A 23,466-nucleotide genomic window follows, 5' to 3' on the forward strand; every position below is an offset into this window, starting at 1 on the left:
AGCTAAAACATGTATTATTATCAACTCCTAAAATATTAAATGTAAAACAATGTTCCTAAACTCCATGGACATTGAATTTATTTGCCAGTAGCACTTCCTAGGAGCTGACAATTTTTACTGCTACACTTGCTGAGAAGATGCGACTTTGGGAAAACTTTGATCTTCATGTGTATTTATGTTGGTACTCACAGAAAAAGAATAAAAACCATGACTGCCATGTTTTCCTCTATCCTGGTTTACTTTTCTTGCGTTACAGTTACCGTCTTGATGGGTAACTGTTGAATCTGTTCAGTGTATAGTGAGGAGTCTTAGGACAAGAAAAATGCTGTGATATTAAAGACCCTTAAAAATAGAAGATTGTCTCAAACAGGAAGCCTAGCTTTATGAGAAGTCTCTGTATTCATGTTCTCTTATAAATTTCTCTGTGATTCCACTCTGTTGCCCAGTTACTTCATTGTGATTCTGGAGTTCAGTGATGGTAGTTGCAGAATGTGCATGGCTAATGGTAATTTCTCACTGTAACCTGATCAGTGCTTGTTCAGGGTGACTTGAAGCAGTCTTGTACCTCAGAATAATGCCTTCAAGCATAGTCAGGAGTTTGGTACCTCCACAGCAATTCTAGATTACCCTGAACATTTTCAGGTTTTTCCTACAAGGGGGAAATTGGGTTCTACATTTTGGTTTGAGATCTCATTACAAACTGTTAGTTTAACATTCAGCATTTTGTGTCCTTACGATCTCCAGTTTTGAAGTCACAGTTGATCTTTATAGGCTGGAGGTCCTATTGAATTTGTTTACCTGTGCCAAGTGATTGCTCCTATTGGTTTAAATCTCCAGGGAAAATCACCATCCAGCTGGTAGACAGTTGTACTGATGAGGACCCATTGATTTTTCTCTCCTATCCACTTACCATCAATAAGAAATGTCCTTAGCTTTCATGATACTTCTTCCCTGCCATACTGTTGCCCTGTTACCTGGTCGGATTCAGTTTCTGATCACATTATATGTGGATGTGATTAACAGCCTGATAAAAATGTTTAAGTCAATACTTGAGAAGCCTAGATAAAGATAATGCTTTGTGGTGAGAGTTTTTTAATAATGTGTTCTATCTGATGTAAACCGATGGTTAAAGAATTGCTGTTTTTAACAGAAACTTTTATATTGATGATTAAAGTTTATCTAGCTTGAAATGATTTAGCAGTGTCCAGAAAAGGAGAATTTAAGAAAATAAAATTCATATTCCATTCCAATAATTTTAACAGAGCTTGCCATGTTTTTTTTTTCACCACAGTATTATCTGAAGTATTTTCTTTCGTAAGGAGGAGTCGGGACCATGTAAACAAAATATTCTGTGCATTTCTCCAAAGTGATAGGATTTTGACAGATTATTAACTTAAATTTAGCATGGTCAGATTATTTTACAAGGTCCCTGGGAAGAAGTGAGTGTGTAGCTTTTCTCAAAACTTGAGGAAAGCTGCTGCTTCTATCCCAAGTTTTGTTTATATATTTATGTATGAATACAAACACAGATACAGAGCCATTATATGTTCTGTCTAATCTGCCTGTATTGTGATGAATGTTTATTAGTAATAGTTATTAAATAGTGTATTTTTCCAAGCCTTGAACAGATGCTACCAAATACCACTATAAACCATCGGTATGGACTTCAGTTCTGTAATAAATGGTGTATTTAACATGGCAAGTGTGGGTGGACTTAGGTGATGAGATGCAGGAAAGGACTGTGTGGAAAGACTAATAAGAAGGACTGAATGAATAAATGACACAAAATGGATATGAGTTAGTGAACCACAAAATTTTCTCCTATTTTTGAAAATCTTAGATGAGTAATTGTCAACTGCGCCATCTGTAAGTAATGTGGGCTTCCAAACTTGTGGTAATTAAAACTGCCTAGCATCCCACTCCAGCCCTGTATTTTATTCTGTGTACAAGTCAGTACTGAAAACTAATCTCTTATGACATTAATCGTCTCATGAGGAGAGATGGAATAAATCACAGTAGCCTGTCCTCTTTTCACTCATGAAGATAAATGCTGTAACACGATGGCTAATCTTTGTTATGACACTAACCATTATATATTTAACAGAGATAGCAAAATCCCACTGACAGCTAGCAAAAGAATTCTCTCTTTGCACATTCTATGAGAAGGCTGTATTTCTTTAGTTCAAAACCATGACTTATCATATCTGCTCTCAGAGCAATTTAAGCAGTAGATCTGGATTGTGCCAGTGAACTCTCTTCTGTACACAATGATGTCATGATTCAGACTAATGAAAACTAATGTGAAATAATTGTGCAAGGTTTGGAAGGAAGAAACTGCATAACACCCAAAGACTCTTAAGACTCTTTTGTGTTGTCTGTTCTGACAAAAAATAATGTCTTCTATTTAAAACAACAAACAACACTACCCCCCCCCCCCCCCCGTCAAAACCAAAATCAAGACAAACAAAAAACCCCACATAACCAAACAAAAACAAAACAAAACAAAAAGCAACCACCAAACCAAACCCAAAGATTTCATCATTTTTAATTTTGTGGAGATTTCTGTTTTCCATTTTGCCTTCGGTGCTTGAACGGGTGGGCTCAAGGAACTGAATGTGGCTTTTTGTTGTGTCTATGATTGCAAGGGACTTTTAATTTTTCCAGCTTTATCACCTACTGTACACCTCTCAGGAATTTCTTTCCAGGTTTTCCATGCGCTAGACACATTCTGGTCCTTCTGGGATAAAATTACTAAGAAATATTCTTAGTAATTTTCTGCATCTCAGCTTTCTTATTAATTTGAAGGGAGTTGATGCTGTGTATCATCCTCTGAGTGAGGAATAAACAAGTGAATTGTGAAGTTTATGGACTTCCCTTGTGAGGTTAGGAGGATCATTGTGACTTATGCTGGCTTTTCATCTAAGCATCCAAATGTGCTGTAAAATTCATGAGGTAGTTTTCTACCATCTATCTGAGAGAATTAAAATGGAAGTATAATTTTTACAGTTTTATTTTTATGTTTGCTGTTGTAAACTATATTTTAGTAACACAAATAGAAGTGCTTTTTGGTTGGTAAAATATGTTCACAGTGCATCAATGGAGTCAATGTCAGCTGCAGCATGTAACTTATCTGACCCTCTTAGTGATTTTTACCTGCATGAAATACTTATAATGACCAAATCTAATATGTAAGAATATTGAGGTAGTATGTATAGTTTAAAATATTTTGTGTTCTGCTATGCTTCCCCCCCCACACCTTTTTGTTTGTTTGTTTTGGTTTTGCCTTTTTTTTTTTTTTTTTTTTTTTCCGTCTGGAAACCGTAGGTTTATATCCATAGGACACTGTCTAACAAGATAAGCTCTGATAGTAAAGCAATGGCAAGAAAACTGGCATAACTGTCACCTCCTGTTAAATTTGGCACATTCAGAGAGTAGCCAGTAGGAATTTTATTTCTCACATTATAAGTAACCCTTACACATTACATTTGCCTGAGGCAATTAAGTGATGAAGGCTTTTAACACAAACACATACCCATTCTCTCTGATTTTTTTTCTGAGAAGTTTTACTCTTCATAGTTTTTTTTTGTTGTTATGCTGAAACATAAATTATACAGCAAACCTTCCAGTGTCTTAGGAAAAAAACAAATCTCTGTCAGCTTTCAACAGAGAAAACAGCATATATGGAAGCAAATATGGTTGGGGTTTGGTGTTTCTTAGTATTTTTTTCTTGTTCCCTTAGCAGTGACATATGTATTCACACTGGTGGAAGTTCTTTCCTCTGTTATCTGTAATATAGAGTCAGCTGACAGAACACTCATATCCATTTTGCTCCATTAATTCCAGTCACCTAAGCATGGCCTCTCTTCATTTTCTACAGGGGTAGGTGCCAAAGGGGAATTTTTATCCCTGCTGGAATTAAAGGCATTTCACGATCATGGCCTGTGTGATCCCGGAACGACTGCGGATTTCAGTAATGTGTTTGGGTGGCAGAGCTGTGTTTTGCTCCTGGCCCCTTCTCTGGAATAATGATTCATAGTTGTAAACAGCTTTGACCCATGTTTTTCAGCTGGTTGCACTGATACAGAAATTGAAACTTCTACTCTAAACTAAATAGGCAGAGAATATGGTCTATAAGCCACAGGAGGTTCACAATACAATTTGTCCTGTCAGCATCTAAGAGCTACGGCATGCTGCTAGCTACCTATTCAGTATTGACTACCTAGGCAGCACTTCTGTACCTGAGCATGGGCTTGGGGGAACCCATGTCCATGAACCGCATCTGTATGGATGTGTTGATATTTCAGGAGGTAGGGGATGCAGGAATGTATTGTGGGAGTGTACTGTGGTAAGGACAGGGGAAGAAAGGTATTTCAGCAGGAATGGGGAAAGGTGGAAGATAAGGAAGTTAGAAGTGTTGAAACACCTCAAAAGATGAGAGTATCACTTTGAGAGTAGAGAAGGGCTGGGCAGAGAGGCAATGGGGTATTGTGATAGCAAGAAGAGGTATGGCTTGCATGGCTAACCAGAAGTCTGGAGGCTGGACAGCACTGTCAGAATTGAGGAGTTATCCTGAGAATCTGGATGCTCCATGGCTTAAACTGGAGTAATCACTAGTACTCCTGCTGCTAATAATGGAACCCATACCAGGGTAGCAAGTTTGACATCCTGCTTACTGGGGTGTGTATTTTTGATCCTGATCTTACAGAAATCTGATAGGATTCTGTGTGCTCACCAGGTTCTTCCTGTTACTGTCACCAAGGTGTTTATGGATCTGTGCTGACAGAGCCTATAAATGGAAGTTCTTGGTTGCTCATACAGGCTGATTGCATTAGTAAGGAAAGAAATACAAACCTTTCCTTTTGTTTCAGTATGTCAGACCAGATCAATAAGTTATTATAAGTCAGTTGTTTAGGGTTGAAAACTTTACGTTTTCTGGTGTGATGTATGAGGACACTAGCAATGGCAAGATGTTGTTGCTGCTAGAGCTTGTGCCTTTTAAAAGAATAACACAATTGTATATTTAATTGAATTGTAATCAAATTTCTTTTGAATTCAAAATGTCAAGTGTACAGTTCATCTGGAATTTACAAAGCACTGTTGCTACCTTTCTATCAGTTTAAAATATGACATTATAAATACATTTAAAAAAGAACAATAGGAGTGTCCGGAAATCTCAGAACAAGCCTCAAACCAGCCAGTCAAACTAAGGGAATGAAGAAAAAAACCCCATTCAGCTTCTTTCTCTTTTATTTAATTCAATATTTGATAATTGATAATACCTTACATGTCTGTCAGGTTAGCAAAGCTAGGTGGTTTCAGACTGACTTGCAAACAAATTCTATAGTAGAAATTCTCTTGCAGGAAATGCTCTCCCAGTTGTTCCCTATAGTTCATGCTAAAGGAGCTGTTAAGTGCTTTTGAATGAAAGAGGCCAGGGGGAAAAAATGTTTTTTGAGTGTACTTTAAACCATTTGAGCACTACAGTTCAGTAGACCTGCACCTAAAAAAGCTGTGTGCTTGCTAGTCCACATTTAACTGATGTTAAAACTTATTTTTATGTATTTCAGCAGGTTTAGGTATTTTTACGTGTTGCTTTCTTGTTTGTGTTATGTCTTTGTTCCTTTTGTTTCTTGATTTTACTTTCTGATCTGCAGTGATGAATGGATTACAGAGACAAATTCATAACATGGAGCATACTGTGAAAGACACGTCTTATGAAATGCACCTCCTTCTACTCAGATTTTATAACTTCCTTATCGTAACTGCAACTGCTCAAAGACAAAAGTCCTACCAGGAGAATTATTACTCCCATTTCAACTCCTTTCAATATTTTAGTACTAGGAAACGACTCTTTACCTTTCTCTTAATTACCATCAGCAAGAGCTCCATGAATATCTATTTGAGAACTTACGTTAAAATAGGTTATAGTGCATCTTCCCTACTTATTTTTATCCCTCTTTTCGCTTTTTCCTATATCACGTACCATCCCTCCTCTCGATCTTGCTGTTTTCTCCTCTTCATACATCTCTACAACTTCCTTTCTTTCCCCACTCTCTACCCTACCCTGCCCTCCTCTCCAAACCATTTACTCATCTTTCTTCACACAAAGGGCTTTGAACTTTTACTGGGCTGCTGATAATTCCCTGATGACTACAGCCGTTAATCAAAAATGAATACAAAAGATTCGAGTGGGGCATTTCCCACAATAGAAGTCAGTCCTTCTGTTAACCTCACACAAGCAGCTGGAAAAGACAATGCTGGATTTTTTCCAGCACGCTGTTCTTGTACCCTGTTTGAGACTCCATCTTTCAATTCATTTATTTGGTAATGGGTGGCTAGAAAATATAATATATATTTTCTGCTTAGGAGAAGGAAAGTTATTTTTCTGTTCTTTTATTCATCCTGCTGTCTTTGGGCAGTAAAGATTGTCTGTTGTGCAGTTCAGCCTGGCTTGTATTTTAGCTGTTGAGTGGGAGCACTGGCAATAACTGTGTGCTGTTCCTCTTTCTCTTCCTGAATTATTTAAATAACGTTCTAAAGAGAATTGCTTTGGTTTGTGAGTAGTGGCTCTGTCTATAGTTTGACCAAGCAGACGTGATAAAATCCTGATTTTCGTCAGCTGCCTGACCTTCAGATTCCCACAGGCACCTTCCAGAAATGCAAGAGGCTCTGGCTGGTTCCTGCTAACTGTGCTCTGTCAGCCTCAGTCCACCAGCCTGATCTGCCTGCTGCTTTTGGACCACAGCACATCACACCACTCTTGGTTCTTTTTTAGAAGAAACATTTTCTGTCAGCGTAATAACTGCAGGAGTAGTGGCTGCTTCTCTGGCAAAGCTTCCCACTTTCTGCAGGAATGGTGGTGGGTGGCAGGAAGGCCGACCTGCTGAGTTGCCTTTCTCCATGCTGGCCCTCTGCTTGTGTTCCCTCTAGTGGCTGAAATGCAAACAATTGAGCAGATCTCATTCAGGTAGTCACAAGTGGCTGTGTATATAGATTAAACTAATTATTCCATCAATTATATAGAGGTTTTTGAGGTGAGCAGAGCATTCAGGATTTCTCTTATGCAAAGCTGACAGTCTTGACTCTGCTCTAGAGCATTCTTGTGAATGGTCCACTGGAAAGTGTTTTTTCCCCAGTGTGGCAACTGATTTTTTTGAGCAGTTGTTTATGCACATATGATGATAGATGCCATGGTGAGAAAAGAAATTTGGATTTCTTCTTGTCCCATATAACTGACATGCCTTGTCCAATGAAACTGGGAATGTATGTGCTTGTGGCATCTGTGTAATTATTTAATATCCCAGAAACTGTGGGTTTATACATGCAGGTGATACAAACCTAACAATTTGTCAGGCCGCTACCATTTGCTGGGAGGTTTGATTTCCACTGTGCTTGGTAGGATCTCTTGGTCTTCTCTTTGAGCCATTAACCAGCGTTTGAATGAACACCAAGAATGTGTTTGGTGCAATGACTTCTGTTCTCTTCCAGATTGTCCTGATGGATATCAAGGTATTTGTCTCAGTTATTTATTGGCTGGCTCTTTTTAAGGCTGTGGTTGAATGGCAGGAATAAATAGAGCATATTTGATCCTCTGTGATAGAGGTTGCAGTCAGTGCAAACCGTTCTTCTGCCCTTGTCCTTCTTAAGAAAATACATCAAAACAATCATACTCTTCATGACAGTACTTTAGCAGGTTTTAATTTCAGCATTATTAATCACTGGTCATATACGATACAAGTGTTGGTGGATGGAGTGGGAGTAAGGAGAAAGGTATTTTAAACAGATAAAGGCTTCTTCCTCTGATGTGTGTTACTTTTTATGACCAAGAAGTTTATGACTTAACTATACTACTGCATTTTAGTATTCAGTTTGCCTTAAGGCACAGTTAGGAATTAGTTTTAATTTCTAATATTATTCTTTTAAGTCTTAGAAATGCAAACGGGATTGTGGGCTTTTAGCAGTGTTAATGGTGAGATACAGAGGCAAGAGACACTAGTGCAATTATCAGTTCAGTGTATTCATTATCTCACAGGCTCTTAAATAATATTCTAATGCTCTTTTCCATAACTGGGGGAAGAAACTGAGACTATCATTAAAACGTTTTTACAAGCAATTATTTTTATTTTCTTACTGTGATAAGTGGTTAGGTTAAAACTGGGGAGGGGCGACACAATGAACAACAGCGTGTGGGGAGGGGCAGAAATAAACATCTTTATTGAGGTTCTCTGCTAAATTAGTCTTTGTTCTGATAAAGAAAACTTAATCAGGTGCACAAAAACAGCATTTTTAACCTAAGCAGTGTTTGAATTGGAGAATTAATGCTTTTCAGTTAGGATATGAACAGTTCTTTAACACAGGCTTCAAAGGGTTTAAAGGGTTAGATGAACAGAATTAAATTCATAGGGTATATGAACTGCAGCCCACGTTGCATGTCCGGCGTAAAATGAGTACACACAATGGGCAATTGTTTGCTTCAGCCCTTTCAGCCTGTCTAACATACTCTGCATTTCAGATGGTCATTATACCCTGAGTGTGTTCACTTCATACTGTGATATTTGAAATCTGCCTTGTGGGTTTGATTAAACTTTCTGTAGTGGTGTTATGCATCCTGATTGTTGGTTTCATTGTTGTTTAGTGAAGATGATCTCCCATATCCCTATGTCTGGCCATTGTTTTCACAACCAGTTCAGTGCAGCTTCCTCAGCACAAACTGCTCTCCCTTTTTCCATTGTCCAGAACAGGGTGACTTCTGATGTTTGCGTAGCTTTATTGTTTCCTTCCCATTATTGTCAAACTCACGTGGTAATACTTGGCATTTTTACTGACTTTATAGAGTAGGATGTGATGTCATAGAGAAGGGGACAGGGCTACCCAAATTTTCTTAATTGCAGGGAGGAGCTGCCCAGGTGTGCTGAGGGGCCTGTACTCAGGAAGAGAAACAGGGAATCCTCCACAGTGAGTAACCCCACTTTCAAGTGCACACAGTTTCCTTCATAGCCGTGTCCAGTACAGTGTAGTTTCCTCTTCTGTCCTTTCCAGTTTGCCCTCTGGAATGTTCTTAGTTTCATTCTCTTGGTTTTTTGTTTTGTTTTGGTTTTCCTTTATTTTTGGTGTATTGCCATTTTACCTTTGTCTTCTTTCCAAAGGTTAAAGTTTCCATTTTTGTCTCGTCGCGCTGTTAATCTTTTCTCATACTAGTCTCAATCTCTATACACATTGTCATTTTTCCAGTGTGTCATTGTGGTTCTGTCACTAATACATCATATCATTTCCCTTGCTGTGCAATGGCCCTTTTCCCAGCTCTGTGCAGTTTCTTCCATCCTTACTCATTGCCGTACTCTTTCCTACTCCCTCTTCTTTCTCCTTTCAAATCACGTTTTGGTTTTCCTTTCCTGATGAGTCCCTTCTGAATCTTGCCTATTGATGTACCTGAGATAAGCTCAGTTCAGCTCCCAGACCTTTCTAGCACAGCCTTCACTTCTGCATTTTCCTGTGTGGAACTGAAAGATAAAGGGTAGAAAGCTCACCTGTAATAAAGAACCAAAGGATTTGGTAAGCTGTGTTTTGGCTGCGAAAGGGAAGAACAGGCAGCAAATCAGAACTATAAAGTGGCAGGAGAGGGCTGAGCTGTTGAAGTTGTAGTGAGGCGTTGGCTTTAGGTGAGCTGCTTGAATTACAGCCCTGGCTAGCACCCTTCACAGTTTGATGACTTGCATGATACGACCTGGTGGTGTCTCTAGTTCCTAGTGGGCAGGTATCCAAACAGTAGGAGGTACTTTCACAATTGCCGTCATTTGGTAACTACTAGAGAAATGCTCAGGACTGGATGAATTTGGAGACCAAACTGATTTCTTATTTACCTAGGGTAGAAATGTAAGTTCTGGCTGAGATATGTTAGCAAAATGCTCTGGGAAGCTTGATTGCCGTGGCCCATGCTGCACCTTATACTGCTGATTGAAAGGTTTTATTTTGCAGGCCTATCAGTCTGGCACTTTACATGAGCAAGAGAGTGGCTGTTTGTTTAGCAGCTTAAAACTGATGGGGACAAAAAGGAAGTGGAAAACCAGAAAAATCTGTACAAGATGGTTGTATGTGGAAAGAGGAGTGGGTTACTTTGGGCTAAATTGGAAAAGGCAAAGGAGTGGAAAACTGAGCTGAACTGGAAAAAAAAATACTGCACCCTGTCATGTAGCATCTTGTGTGCTGTGACTGTTCTGACCACTTCATTTTTCATTGTTTTTAGAAACAAATAGCATTTTAAAATTGAAACCTATCTGAGTCAATTTTCACAGTAGTTCCTGCTCTACAAATGGAAGGTTTTAGCCAGTTTCGTTCCTGAGGTCATGAAAAAACCTAAGTGTAGAATATTCAAATGACCTCAAATAGTTCTAAAGTAACAAAAATCAAAAAAGAAGACTAGCTGTCTCTTTTTTTTTTCCTTCCCCCTTTTTTTTTTTTTTTTTTCCCTCCTGCCTGAGAGGAACTCCATTGTTGTGTCATAAAATTAGGTGCCTGTTTCTTTTATTTGGAACCTGGTAAGAATTTTTCCCAGGCAGATGTAGCAGATGATGCACAAAAGCAGCAAGTAAATCTTATTGTTGCTGCATTTTCCTGGATTGTATTTAGCCTTCTAACAGACAGAGTTGCAACACTACAGTTCTCTGCCTTTCACAAATGGCTACATAAAAACTGCATGATTGCATAACCTTTCAGATTCACAGAACAGCTGTGTCTTATCACTTACACGTTTATTATTTCTTTTCAGGCATTGGAAAAGTACCCCAACTCACCAATGACTGCAAAACAAATACTGGAAGTCATTCAGAAAGAAGGGTTGAAAGAAACAAGGTCAGTGTTTCTATGTTCTGTATTTTTGCTGTCTCTTTGAAAACAATCTAGGAATGGTACATAATCTTTACAAAACATAATGTGCTGGATAATGGCTGAATTGATTTCCAGTACCAAAGTGGGAAATAAAGCTGATGGGTTTTGTTCATTTGTTAGTTCAGGGCTTTTAAAATGGTTATTGACTGGCTTAACTTTGTACCTTCCAAAAGGAGTATGTGGGCCAGCTCTAGTCCAATGGCCTGTCTTTAGAAAGACAGTGACATCTGCTCAGCGAGCCCAGTGCTACATCTCATTTTTGCTTAAGGTGTGGATCTGGACAACTGGGTTGCTTCTGCCACCGTGTGCCCAGAGCAGGAGTGAGGTGGAGCTAGACACATTCCTCCTCTCAGTTGGGTTTGTGGTCTGACACGTAAATCACTGTTGCGACATATTGGTGTTGCCTGTGGTAATGGATTGTGCTGATAAAGAATTGGGAATGGAAGGAGAAGGGGTGTTTGAACACTGGCAGCTGGTCTGTGTGGCTACAGTGGTTGAATACCGAGTTACTTATTAACAGTATATTTTGGATGCAGATTTCAACTATAATCGTTGAGCTGCTAGAGGATAGGTGGGTTATCCAGAGCCTGTGGAAATCAACAGCTGTCTTCCATTGGCTTCTTGTTCAGATGAGTGTGCAGCTGCTTGTTCCTCAAAGGTGAATACTAAATACTTGGTAGGTCTTCTAGTGATCTGCAGATGGAAACTTGGGCAGGAAGTAAAATAAGTTAAGGAAAAACCGGTTGGTTGGCAGGGATCTCCTATAAGATACAGTTTCTTCTTCCCCAAATGTTACAGTAAAAATTTTCTATTCTAATAAATTGTTTTAAAACTTGTTGCTGTTTCAGTGCAAAGGGAGACATCTGCTTGTATTTTGATTATATTACTTTAGTGTGGAACATGAAATCTAGGAAAAGATAGCTTTAGAGCCTGTGTAGGCAAGTAACACATTGTATCTGTTACTGTGGAGTTTACTCTGGTGAACCAGAAGTAACCATAGGACATATTTTTACTGAATTCACTGTAGTTCCTAAGAAACAGAACATTCTGCGTGATCGTTTGCATTCCTTAACCATGTACTGCTTTGTTGGTAGCCTCATAAAATTCTTATAATAGCTGTATTTTGGTAAAATGGCAAAAGAGGTTGTATGCAAGACGAAGTTGAATTTGCTACCTTTTACGAATATGAAATGCTTTAGCTCCTTTCAAAAAATTGTTTCAAGTATATTTGGCAATGATGCCGAGGAAATAAGGGCTTGAACACTTTTGAAAATGAGTGTCCAAACATGTTATGCAGCAAGGATTTGCATAAAAAACGACAAAAACGCAAGAAAACCCAACTTTGAAAATCTGTTTTTATTAAGATACTGTTTCTCACAGCAGTAAATAGATGGCTTTCTTCTTCTTATGTCTTGTGATATGAGACAACTGTGTGGGAGAGGCTCACATGCCTGATAATAGCAGTTCTTTGTAATTTTTAAAAATTCGTGTTTCCGTGAACAGTGCATAAATCAAATTTTGTGTGGAAAACCTATGGGAGAGAGCGAAGGCAGCATTTTAATGATTTAAATATAGAAAAAATGGAAGACGTTTTTAATTGCTGCAAAAACTCCTTTGAGGATTTTCAAAGCTAGATCTTTCTTCTCTTACTAAGAAACTGAGAATTGCAGGGAAATAGGGAGGAAAATCAGATCCATTTTGATTTTTATTCATGGTGTGGTATGTGCAAGTATGTGTAGTAGATTGCAGTAGATTGCCACATGTGGTCATGAGTATCTAGATAACTGAGAGGGATAAAGTTCAATGTTTTTTACTCCTTACTTGAAACATGTTATAGGCTAGGTCATCCTAAACTGATTAGCCTAAAAATTCTAAATTCTGCAGTTATAAAAACAAAAAAATATTATTCTGTATTGATATTTTTAAAGCATTTCTATTGTCCTTCAACTTCAGATTTAATGTAAAAGTTGTGTTTCTTCTGCGTTTTGGTGTTGATGAGGCACAAACCTGCAGACTTGTCTGAGTGCCTAACTGTTCATAGGAGCTGATGAAGTATTTGACCTCATACCCCTATTTGTTGATTGGGCCTCAGTGCGTAAATAATGTTTTGATTTCATAGTCCTTGGATTTAAAGTCTCCCTTTTGCTTCATCCAGCTTTGCAATTTCTTTCAGTACCTTTCGGCCAGTATGGTACCTTTGCTGTTATTATGTGTGATCTTTTCTGGTCTTTATGCTGCACCCAACTAAGATGAGCAAGGGTTGTAAATTTATGATGTGCAGTCACCTGGTCATAAGCAGTAGAATTGCACTAACATATTTTATTCTGTACTGATTTGTGCACTATTCAAGTCTGAACTTGTACCAGCAATATGTTACTTCTGTAATATACTTATTCCTTTATACTGATTAACATTGTTGGTAGAACCTTGGCAATCCTAAATGGAATTCTTAAAAAATTTTCCTCTCTACTGTTCCATTTATGGATGAATGAGATTAATTGGCTTAGTCATTTTTCAAATATATTGCAGCATTAATTAATCTAAACCTTTTGCTGTGGTAGTAAATCTAAATGAATAACACATGATTTTCAGCAATCTCATTGTCATTATATGTTATCTTTAAAAAGACACTGTAAGACTATTCAGCCTCTTCTTTTCTTTGTTTGCAATAAAGACATCAAGAAGCACATGCGTTTTTTTTTTTTTTTTATTACTCAAATAATTAAATACAATAGGAGGAAAATTCCAAAGTTACAAATCACATATATGTTAGAAATTAAAACAAAATCTTACATGTTTTGTGAGAGGTTATACACCTAGCTGGTTTTCTATATCTTGATGGGATGTACAGCTCAATTTTGTTTTTCAAGTATCTTTCTTGTTATGAAGGTTGTAAAGTGGTCAGCAGGCAGGGAGTTCTTCTGCTACCTACAAGGAGTAAAAACTTTTAAGGCAAACCTTTCTGGGATGTAGAAAACATATGGTTTTCTTCCAGGGGGTGGAGAGGAAGGAAGGAAAGTACTTATGCCTGTGCTCGTAGTGAACAGTGTCAGGCCAACAGTCCTGGACACTGAAATCTCTTTACAAAGAAGACAGACAGCAGCTCACTCCAGTGCACAGTGCTCTGCATTTTCCTTCCTAGCACTGTCCTGTTATTTTGAAGATAATTCCCTGTCCCACTGTAAATTTCTAGACTTGCAACCTGCTGGTTATGCATCCCAGCATGAGATTTTGCTGATTTTGCTGGTGTGACACAGATGACTAGTCAGAGTATGATCCACTCTTGCCTCAGTGCTGCTTTTCCACTGTGCTGCTGCCTCTCTAGTTGTTCTCCATCTTGTATGTGTGCCGTTACTTTTTCCTGTTGAGATCTAGAATTCCCCTTAGTGAATTGTATTCAGGTCTTCTGCAGGCTGTTTCTCAAATTTGATAAGATTGCTTTAACGTGTAGTCTTGTCTTTCAATGTGCATGCAGGCCTTCCAAGTTTAGTGTCATCTGCTGATTAGAACTTGTTTCCTTTTGGAGCATTATATTTCTATTTTTTGCTTATGAAAGTCCCATGAGAAACAATGTCCAAAGACTCATTAATTCAGGCTACATGATTCTTACTGCTGCTTCTGTAACTACAGCGTCTGCCACTATGTGATAAAGAATATTTTGATTTGAAGAAACTTGTTCTTGACAGGCCTATATATTACTCATCTTAACTTCTTATCTGTTAAATACTTCTAAATAATTTTTATTCCCTGTTTTGGGGGAATAGAAATTCAGTTATTGCATCTTTACGTCCTTGGCCATGCCTTTTTCATTTTTTTTAAAGCTAGTCACTAGATGTTTTCCAGTCTTTTGGAATCACTGCTGTCCTTTATATATTCTCAGAAATGACTATGATAATTTTGAAACTGGTCCAGTCAGCTCTGAATACTTTATGGTGAATTTGAACAGATTTAACTGTTTAGAGAACATTAATTTACCTAATTATAATATAATAATTTTTTTTTCCATATTTGTTCCTGGTGTTAGTTGTAGTAGCTGTCAAATCCTAGACACCGTTCTAATTAGAGATCAACAAAGAAAAGGCGCTAGCACTCCCTTGCTTTTGCTGTAAGTGCTCAGTCCCCCCCCTTTCATTTCCTGACAGTGTTCAAGAAGAGACTGGACAACACCCTCAGGCACATGGTGTGATGAACTGTGTGATTGTCATATGCAGGGACAGGAGTTGGACCCAGTGATCTTTGTGGGTCCCTTCCAACTCCAGACATTCTCTGATTCTGTGATTTCATGGAAGAACAAGGCAGTTTCCTATCTGTTGGTGTGCTAACAGAAATGTCTTTGTACTTGGTGGGTGGGTGAGTTTGCTAAAGTTTAATTTCCTGAAGCACATTTTCTTCTTTTTGTGTTCTTCCTTATTTTCTTAAAAATGAAGAATTATCCCTTCAGGAATGCTTAATGTTTTCAGCTGCTTCTTCCCTGCTAGTTCAAGTGAAACCTAGTGATGCCTTTCTTCCTAATGGCTTTTTACATCTTCTGTTCAAGGATTTTTGTTCCTAACACAGTCCTAGAAACTTGCCAGATGCTTCTCTGTCCCTGTGTCTTTCTTTTCCCAAGAGAAGCCTGCATGGCCATAATGGGGATATTTAAATAGGTCACGTGTTTTAAAAATTTTTGCTGATTCTCACAGAAAAAAGCTTCTTCCTCTAATTTTCCTGGTTTCGTGCTATTTTTAACTCTGTCCCTAGTACCATCATTGCTTTTGACCTCTTCTGTCATTACCTGCAAATTGCCTGTAGGACCACCAGGAATAACCTCATCTGTTCCTTTCTGTTTGAGGCACTACACACACCTTCATGAAAGATAGGACCTCTTGAATGCTGCTAAAAATTATCAGGGAGATAAAAATAAGACAGAAGTTGGTATGAGTTAGGTATTTGGATTAAGGGAGAGAATTCACACCTACTAAGTCTTCCAATACATAAAATATAGGAAAAATGTACGCTAATAAGTTACTCTGTATGTCTGACATGGACAGGACAAGAAATAAAGCTTATAAGTTGTAGCAAAAGAAGATTCCGATTAGATAGTACAAAGATTATTTTTTTTCCTAACACATACAATTGATTTCTGCCGTGAGCTGTGGGGGAGACGTGAGAGATCTCTAGATCTCTCTAGAAACAATTTAGATATGTGCCTGTCAGGAATTATGTAGATTGGGTTGATCCTGCCTTGAACTAGGGGAATGAACTAGCATATCCCTTGATCTGTATTTTTCTATCAATTTTTTTTAGGTCAGTATGCTGTACTTGGGCCATATATATTGTTTGAGCACTAGGGGAGAAGATCCAGCCAGATTCTGATAAACGTTTTATGCTAATAACCCTACATTATGTCTTGGCTTTCTGTAGTTCCCTTTCTGCTTTTCCTGGTGAGGCTGGGAGATTGATTTGTCTGGATAAGATTAAAGCCAAAGATTCTCAGTATAAGTTAAAGCCAATAAACTTTCAAAAGGGGGCAAGCAATGTTTAATTTTTTTGAGTGCAACTTTTGCCCACATCTATGCTAGCTATTTAGTTTCCTCTTTCATTAAACTGAGGCCTGTGAACCCTGGAACGGATAATTTCATGGTATTCTGCTGTTCAGCTAGAGTAATTGACCCCTCTGTACTGTCAAGTAACTTTGATTATTCTGTTCAGGTAATTCACAGAAGAGATTTTTAAAAATCCCTTCATCTCATTCCGATTTTTCGTTTTCCAGTAGGAATCTTAGACTTCTTTCTCTTAATGTTTCTTTGTTGATCTTCATTTAAACTATGAGAATCACACCATCAGTCCTAACTCCTCCTTCTTTTTTGCTCTGCATATTTTGTCTCTTGCTCTGCAAGATTAAGCTATCTATTGATTTACTGTTGTGACAGTAGTCTTTCAGAAGACTAAGAAGAGATGCTTGCCACTGGCACTGGCAGTTGTGCTGTTCCGCACATTGTTGATAATATCTGTCATGAATGATATCATAATACATTAAGTCTTTTGAGCCTAGGAAAACAGCAAAGTATGACCTGAAAAGTATCTGAACATACTTCTACTAGATTTACGCTCTTGTGCAGAAATATCATACTAGTGGGTTAGCTATTGCAGAATTAAACCCACTTTGAAGTGCTGAGCAGAGTCATCAATGGAGTAAAACACTTGATCTGTGCAGGGTCTGTCTTTAGCACTGGAGTGAGATGGTACTACTGAAAATATTACCATCATTTCTGAATCCTTTAATCTTTTTGACAGTGTCTCTTTAAGCCTTTGCATACTTCATCCTTAGAGCTATTGACTTAAAAATAAAACGTGTTCTGAATGCTGCTGTTTCTGTAAATACGCTAAATGAGCTCGCAACTGTCTTCTTTTGCTTATCGTTTTTAAGTTCCTTGTTTTATTGTGTATGCAAGTAGACAGAGAAATTTTTACTTCCTTTCTCCGTAAATTAATTCCAAGATGTCATTGTGATTCATAGTTCTTAACTAGTCAGTTTCTATCTTCCACTTAAGAAAAAAAAAAAAAAAGGGGGCAAATGTCCTTCAATAACCAAAGCTCTTAAAAAATTAACTGAGAGAACCACAGATTTTGTCTTAAGGCTCTGGTTGTTAACGGAAGTGCACAGACAGTTAAGAGCCTTCTGTGGTTGCATATGTCTCATAGAATTTATCTGGGAGTCTCTTCAGCTGAAGGAGTGCATTATTTTGTCTTGAAGGTAGTTATTCCCTGCAATGGACCGAAAGGAAGCCTTGATGGGAAGAGAGAGAGAAAGCTATTCGCATTCTTTTGCCCGGCATTATTAGGTTGATTTTTATGCCTCTGCAGATGTGGCTTTTGGCTGTAGAGCAGTGAAAGAAACAAACTTTCATTACAACCTGTCTTTCTGCATAAACTCACTTCAGATGACCCCTCTTTGAAATGCTGTTCTTCCCAGTGTAACAACAAACCACCTAATTTTGTAGGCAGTTGTGATAGTGGCAAATTCATCAGCTGAAAATCTCAGGCTTGCTCCTTCTTGCCTGGGCATTCCTGGCATTTTTACACCACAGTGCCATCTAACCTGGTAAAAACTACATTATTGCATTCCAGCGTTGGAACTGTAACTTGCATAATCACACCCACATCAGTACTGTGATAATGATTTCAGTTTTTGGTAGTGATGTAGCCCTAAAACAACTATGTCATTAACTCCTGCCTAAAAGCAGGGTTGTTAGTTCATGATTCCATGTTGCTGCATGGTGATTACCCTACCGTTAGTTTAAAGCTAGCTTGCTTATGTCTGTACAATGGTAATGCCATCTTTATACTGATTTGGAAAACTGGTTTTGGGTGCTAACATAACAGATGTAAAATAATAAAACCTTAAATATTTTGCCTCAGCTAACTGCAAAGACAACAGGGTTTTTATTTATTAGTGATGGTGCTTTTTCCATTGTTTATACCTATAAAAGATATATTTCAGTATAAGATATTTAACTACCTTTTTTTTTTTTTTAATTTCTTTTAAATGCATGTAGAAACAGGTGTCACAGCTGTTACAGAGAGGCTAAAAAAATCATGTCTGTGTCACAGGTGCAAATTCCTTTGTTAATTTTATAAAGGTGTGGATGTAATTTTGAAAATATGTATTATGATATTTGGTACAATGTAAACCATAAGAATCTTTAAAGTATGACTTTGGAGGATACTCTTCTTACTGTGAAGAATATTAATTGAGCATATGTAAAAAGAGCGTGGAGACAGAAGCAAAGTAATATTTTTCAAAGCTGAATGCAGAGCTGAGAATACGACCTGGTCCTCTGCTCCCTATATCCTGTCCAGTAAATTGGTGTTGCTGGTGCAGGATCTCTGCTCATTCCTGTCTACATGCAATCCCTTGTCCCAAGAGTTTCTGCGACATGAATCTTGCCTCTTTCTCAAACTGGGTCACCAATCCCATGGTCTCCAGCTACCTCAGTCTGCTGTCATCCTTTTTCCCTTCCCATGTATGAGAACTAAAACTCCATTCATTTGACCATTCTATTTGCCTGCAATTTTCTTAAGTAATACAATGTGGACATCCTAGATTTCAGTATTTATTTCCCATTCTGGCTCAGGACCAACCAAGCTTTCTCCTTTAGATTGGTGCCAGGACCAATTATGAAGGAAAAAAAAAAACCCAACACAGTTCCATAATTTTGTCATGTCTGGTACCTTCAAAAGATGATTTACAACAGTTTAGAAAAGTTCATATGGCTTCCCTTTTGTATTGTGCCATTGCTTTGTCATCATGTTGAAGTCTATTCCTATATGTTTAGGTGAACTGAGATTTCAGAACAGTCTGTTCTCTTTTTTAAAAGATTATTATGTTACTGTTACTTTTCCAGATACATTTTTGTTCATATAGTGTTCATTACTTCAGTTTTCCATTTGGTACATGAATTCTCTGTGTCCAGGTGCTAAACATATATTGTAAACATCTTACCACCTTTCATGGAAGTAATAGGAAATATAATGTGGTTTTTTGTTTTGTTTTGTTTTTAAGTTCGATCACAAAGTGGTTTCCTTTACACCTTTCAGCAGCGCTGCAAAACGTGTCTGCAAAGATTGGTAAAACAGTAATCTAATCTGTGTGACACAGCTCCTTGGTACTATTAAAATATTTTTATTTTATTTCTGCAATTACTTAGGTTTCTGCTCCTCCCATCAAAGCCTAACCTGTATTTTTCTCAAAGAACATTATGCTAGTGCAGTGTTTAAAGCTTTGCTTTTTTAGTTGTTTGATGTTTTACTGGTAAAGGGCAGTGGCCCATATGATCATGAGATATTCGAGTTATAATAATACATTGGAAATGTGAAAATTTTAAAAGTTAATTTATTTAGCTTTAATAAGAAAAAATATGATTGTTAAATTTGTGATGTGATAAGCATATTTCAACTTCCAAAGGTCTGTATTGCAAAAGTGTTTTGTCTTTGAATGCATGCCCAAGTCCTCTTTATCACAGCCCAATTTGCTGAAACTAGGAGCCCTGTAATATTAACACCATATTAAAAATATTCATTTTTTAATACAAGACAAAATCCAACAACTTAAATGTAACAAAGAATGGACAGTAATGAAGATGCTCATGATCTTATAAGATTTACTAGTTATTTTGTACAGTAATGACAACACTTCCTATTGAGGGATACTCTTTTGAAGTAGGAAATGGACACCAGCTGTGACTAAATAGTTTAAAGTTGTCAACAAAATCAGCATTGGCTTTCTTTTTTTTCCATAGTGTTCATTTATCAAGATATTTTGATGTTCAATGTAAGAATTAAAGTTATATTTTCTTTTCCTTGTGTTGTGTTTCTCGATGTAGACTACTGGTGAAAGAGACTGAAAAGTAGTAATGTATTATAGTTCAGGCTGATGACAAGAGAAGCCTCCTGCATTATAGATTCATGTTACCATATGCATAGCATTATCCTAATGTAAAGTGTGTTGTATGAGGACTTCCCACATTTCTGCTAGAAAAGTGTAACTCCTTGTTTAGCAATATTGAAATAAGTATGCTATAGATTTTTTTTTTCTTTAATGTTTCTGTATTTGGTGTGTTTGTTTGGAGTGGGGTTTTTTATTTGTTTTAGTGTTTTTTGTTGTTTGTTTTTTTAAATGTGTGGGGGTAGTGTGTTTCTTATAGTGTAGTACTTTAAGCCTTTTTTTAATGACTGAAGAGATGAGGCCTTCCATAGTCTACAGTGTTCTCCTGTTCTTTTATTCCAAATATGCCCACAGTTCTATAAACTGAACCATGATTATGTGTAAGGTAGGTAGATTTATACGTTCTTTGATTTAACTACCTTTATCAGCCTCATTTGACAGCATCTTTTTTGAAAAGCGAGGACATAGAAGAGCTTGCCAGTAATAGTTGTCCATAGTTGTCCAGAGCCAAAGCTTTCAAAAACATCTTTAGGGAACAGATTTGACAGAATGTATTCTCTTCCCTTCATTGTTCTGTCACATATTAACATTAACGTACATAGGTAATAAACTAGTTACTTTAAAATAGAAGTCAGAAACAAGACGTGCAACAGAGCTTAATATCAGTGTATGTAGGTTAGGGGCAAAATGCAAGAACTGTTGCTGAGCAGTCAGCAACCTCATTCAGCTCGCTTCTGCTTAGAAAAAGGCAAGAACAATCTACTGTTCTTCCTTTAGGAAGTATGTGGGCAAATGCAGTTGAACACATAAACCTGTCAGGACCAACCATATATATCAAACTTTCAAACACAGAATATGGAGACTTCAGCTAGAAGGAGTCACCTTTTGAATGAACACTCTGGTAAAATATTTCTAAGAAAAGAGTTTAATCTGTTGAAGACTTAAAACCTGCAGTGAAAATTGAAGTCTGGCTGGAAACTTGAAGACATGCCTGGTTTAATGGATTTATGAGCTTTTGTTGCAACATCTGAGTAACCTAAGCAGCTGCTTTTTCTTGTAGGTGTAAAATGAATTATTCTAGGTTTCAACTTGATAGTTGTCAATTGAGATTTATTTGTTAGAGTGGGGTTTTTTTTTTGGCATTTCCTCTTTTCCTCTGTATTTCTGTATTCTGTATTGAATAGTATTTAAACCTGTTATTTATTACTGCTTTGAATTTCATTTATCCCACAGCTGACTTTTGTCTTTATTTCTAAGCATTCTGTCTTGAGGGATGTGCACAACATCCCACAAAATAATATGATCTTTTTTTATGCTATTTCTACTATTCCATAGCAACTGGGAAAAAAGAGCCTAAACTGAGTGCTACAACACAGGCAATTCATTACAGATTTTCCGCTTAGTATTCAGTAAATTGTCAAGTCCTTATTTTCATGATTAGCATATTTTTCACAGAGCAGAAGCATAGCCATTTCTGGCAGACTGAATTAAATATGTTTTACTTGAATGTGAAAGAAGAAAATGTTGTCAGGCTTTCTAGGAAAACACTATTTTCTAGTAATAATTCATTTTCTGGAAGGGTTTTGCTGTGGATGTCTTTATGTTTCTATAAAGATATGGGTATGTGTTTCAGTCTACATTTAAAGAAATAATTTCTTAACTGAAGGAGAAAAAACCCAGACATTATTAGTTTCTCTCTTTTTTTTTTTTTATTTTCATCACATTACATTGCTAGTTCTCTTATAGACATGCACGGGAATATTTATTAATAATTTAAATTTTTGAAGTATGTTTTTATAGAATCAAGACCAAAATGAGCCTTAGAATTTTGCTGTCCTAGGACAATGAAAAAGATCAGGTAAAACTGTTCAGAAAATTGGTTATCTACATGAATTTCTTTTCTATCTAAGCTAGCTGATAGCAATTCCATTTTTATTTTTTGAGTCTCATAGGTAGTCATCTTAATTACTATGAAATTAAATTACGTGCCTGGTCTTTATTTCAAAACTGAATTTTAAAAGTGCCTAAACATAGTTTGCTTGCTTATGTATTATCATTTGAAGGAAAAATATGTTTTATGCAGGATCTGATTTTCTTTCAGTGGCATGGAAAGCTCCTGTCTTCTGTTTGTAGTCACAATACTTTGCATTTGTCAGTGAGGCTGTTTTATGATAGCTATATGCTAATACCAGTAATTGTGTGGCTGACAAATATTTGCAGTATTAACAGAGAACTGAGAAGCAAAACACATGTATCAATTTAAAGTATAAGTAAAATAACTTAGATACTGTACGTATGGAACTATGTTTATGTGCTTGAGCACATAAATACACCTGCAGACCCAAATTCAGCTTTGTACACATGCACATGTACTTATATGTGTTTAAAATTGTAAATCACAAAATTATACTCAAATACATCCGTTGCTCAGTTATTCCAATAACAAAGACTATAGGAAAGAGCTCAAAAGATTCCTAAGAACTGTTTTGCTGTTTGCGCTCAATAGCTAAAAGAGAGGATAAATTTCCCCCCTCCCCCAATTCTTTTGGGTTTCATTTTATTTGTAATAAGAGAAAAGGAAAATGTGATCTAGTAGCTCTTTTGCTGGAAGGTAGTACTTACTAAAGAAAATAAGCAAAAATAGCTATCTTATTTAGTGTCTTACGGCATCCATAGCTACTGCTGCATCATTTATATGTTTCAATAACATTGCTTAAGGTATGTTTATCTGCTACCAGGAATCTATCAAGATATACCATTTTGTACCTTTCTTTTTCCTAAAAGAGCTTCACTTGCATGCTTTTATATTTCACTTACAAATACAATAAAACAAGTGTGGAATCTAGACCATTATTATTTTCTCTTGCAAATGGCCCCTAGTACTCGTTATTGCTTCCTTTATTTTTCTTATGTTACCAATACACCTGGAGGTGTTCTGTTTTGTTTTGTTTTATAACCTGCTGAATACTTTAGGTAGCCATTATCAAATATGGAATCATTGTGTCAAAATAATATGTGCCCCCTACAATCATAATAAAGGAGAAAAACTATCACCTATAAGGGGCAGCAAGGAACGTTTTGAGAAGAAATATTTAGGAATATATAGCAAGGAGGAAGTTGTTCTAGACTTAATGAGCTGCTGTAAATCAAAAAAG

At 37.0% G+C, this 23,466-nt stretch overlaps 1 protein-coding gene across 3 annotated transcripts in view; it reads left to right on the forward strand.

Annotated features, from left to right (window-relative positions):
- Positions 1 to 23,466, forward strand: part of ASXL3 (ASXL transcriptional regulator 3) — a 128,314-nt gene that overhangs the window by 14,543 nt on the left and 90,305 nt on the right. For 2 of the 3 annotated variants that reach the window (XM_065053429.1, XM_065053427.1), the window contains exon 2: positions 10,766 to 10,852. Coding sequence is in view for 1 of the 3 variants with exons in the window: in XM_065053430.1 (XP_064909502.1) it covers positions 10,793 to 10,848 (56 nt within the window). In the remaining 2 variants the exon portion in view is untranslated. The remainder of the gene's footprint in view (positions 1 to 10,765; positions 10,853 to 23,466) is intronic. The other variant, XM_065053430.1, reaches the window with a different exon arrangement.

This window comes from Columba livia, chromosome 2 (genome assembly GCF_036013475.1).
Source record: "Columba livia isolate bColLiv1 breed racing homer chromosome 2, bColLiv1.pat.W.v2, whole genome shotgun sequence".
NCBI lineage: Eukaryota > Metazoa > Chordata > Aves > Columbiformes > Columbidae > Columba > Columba livia.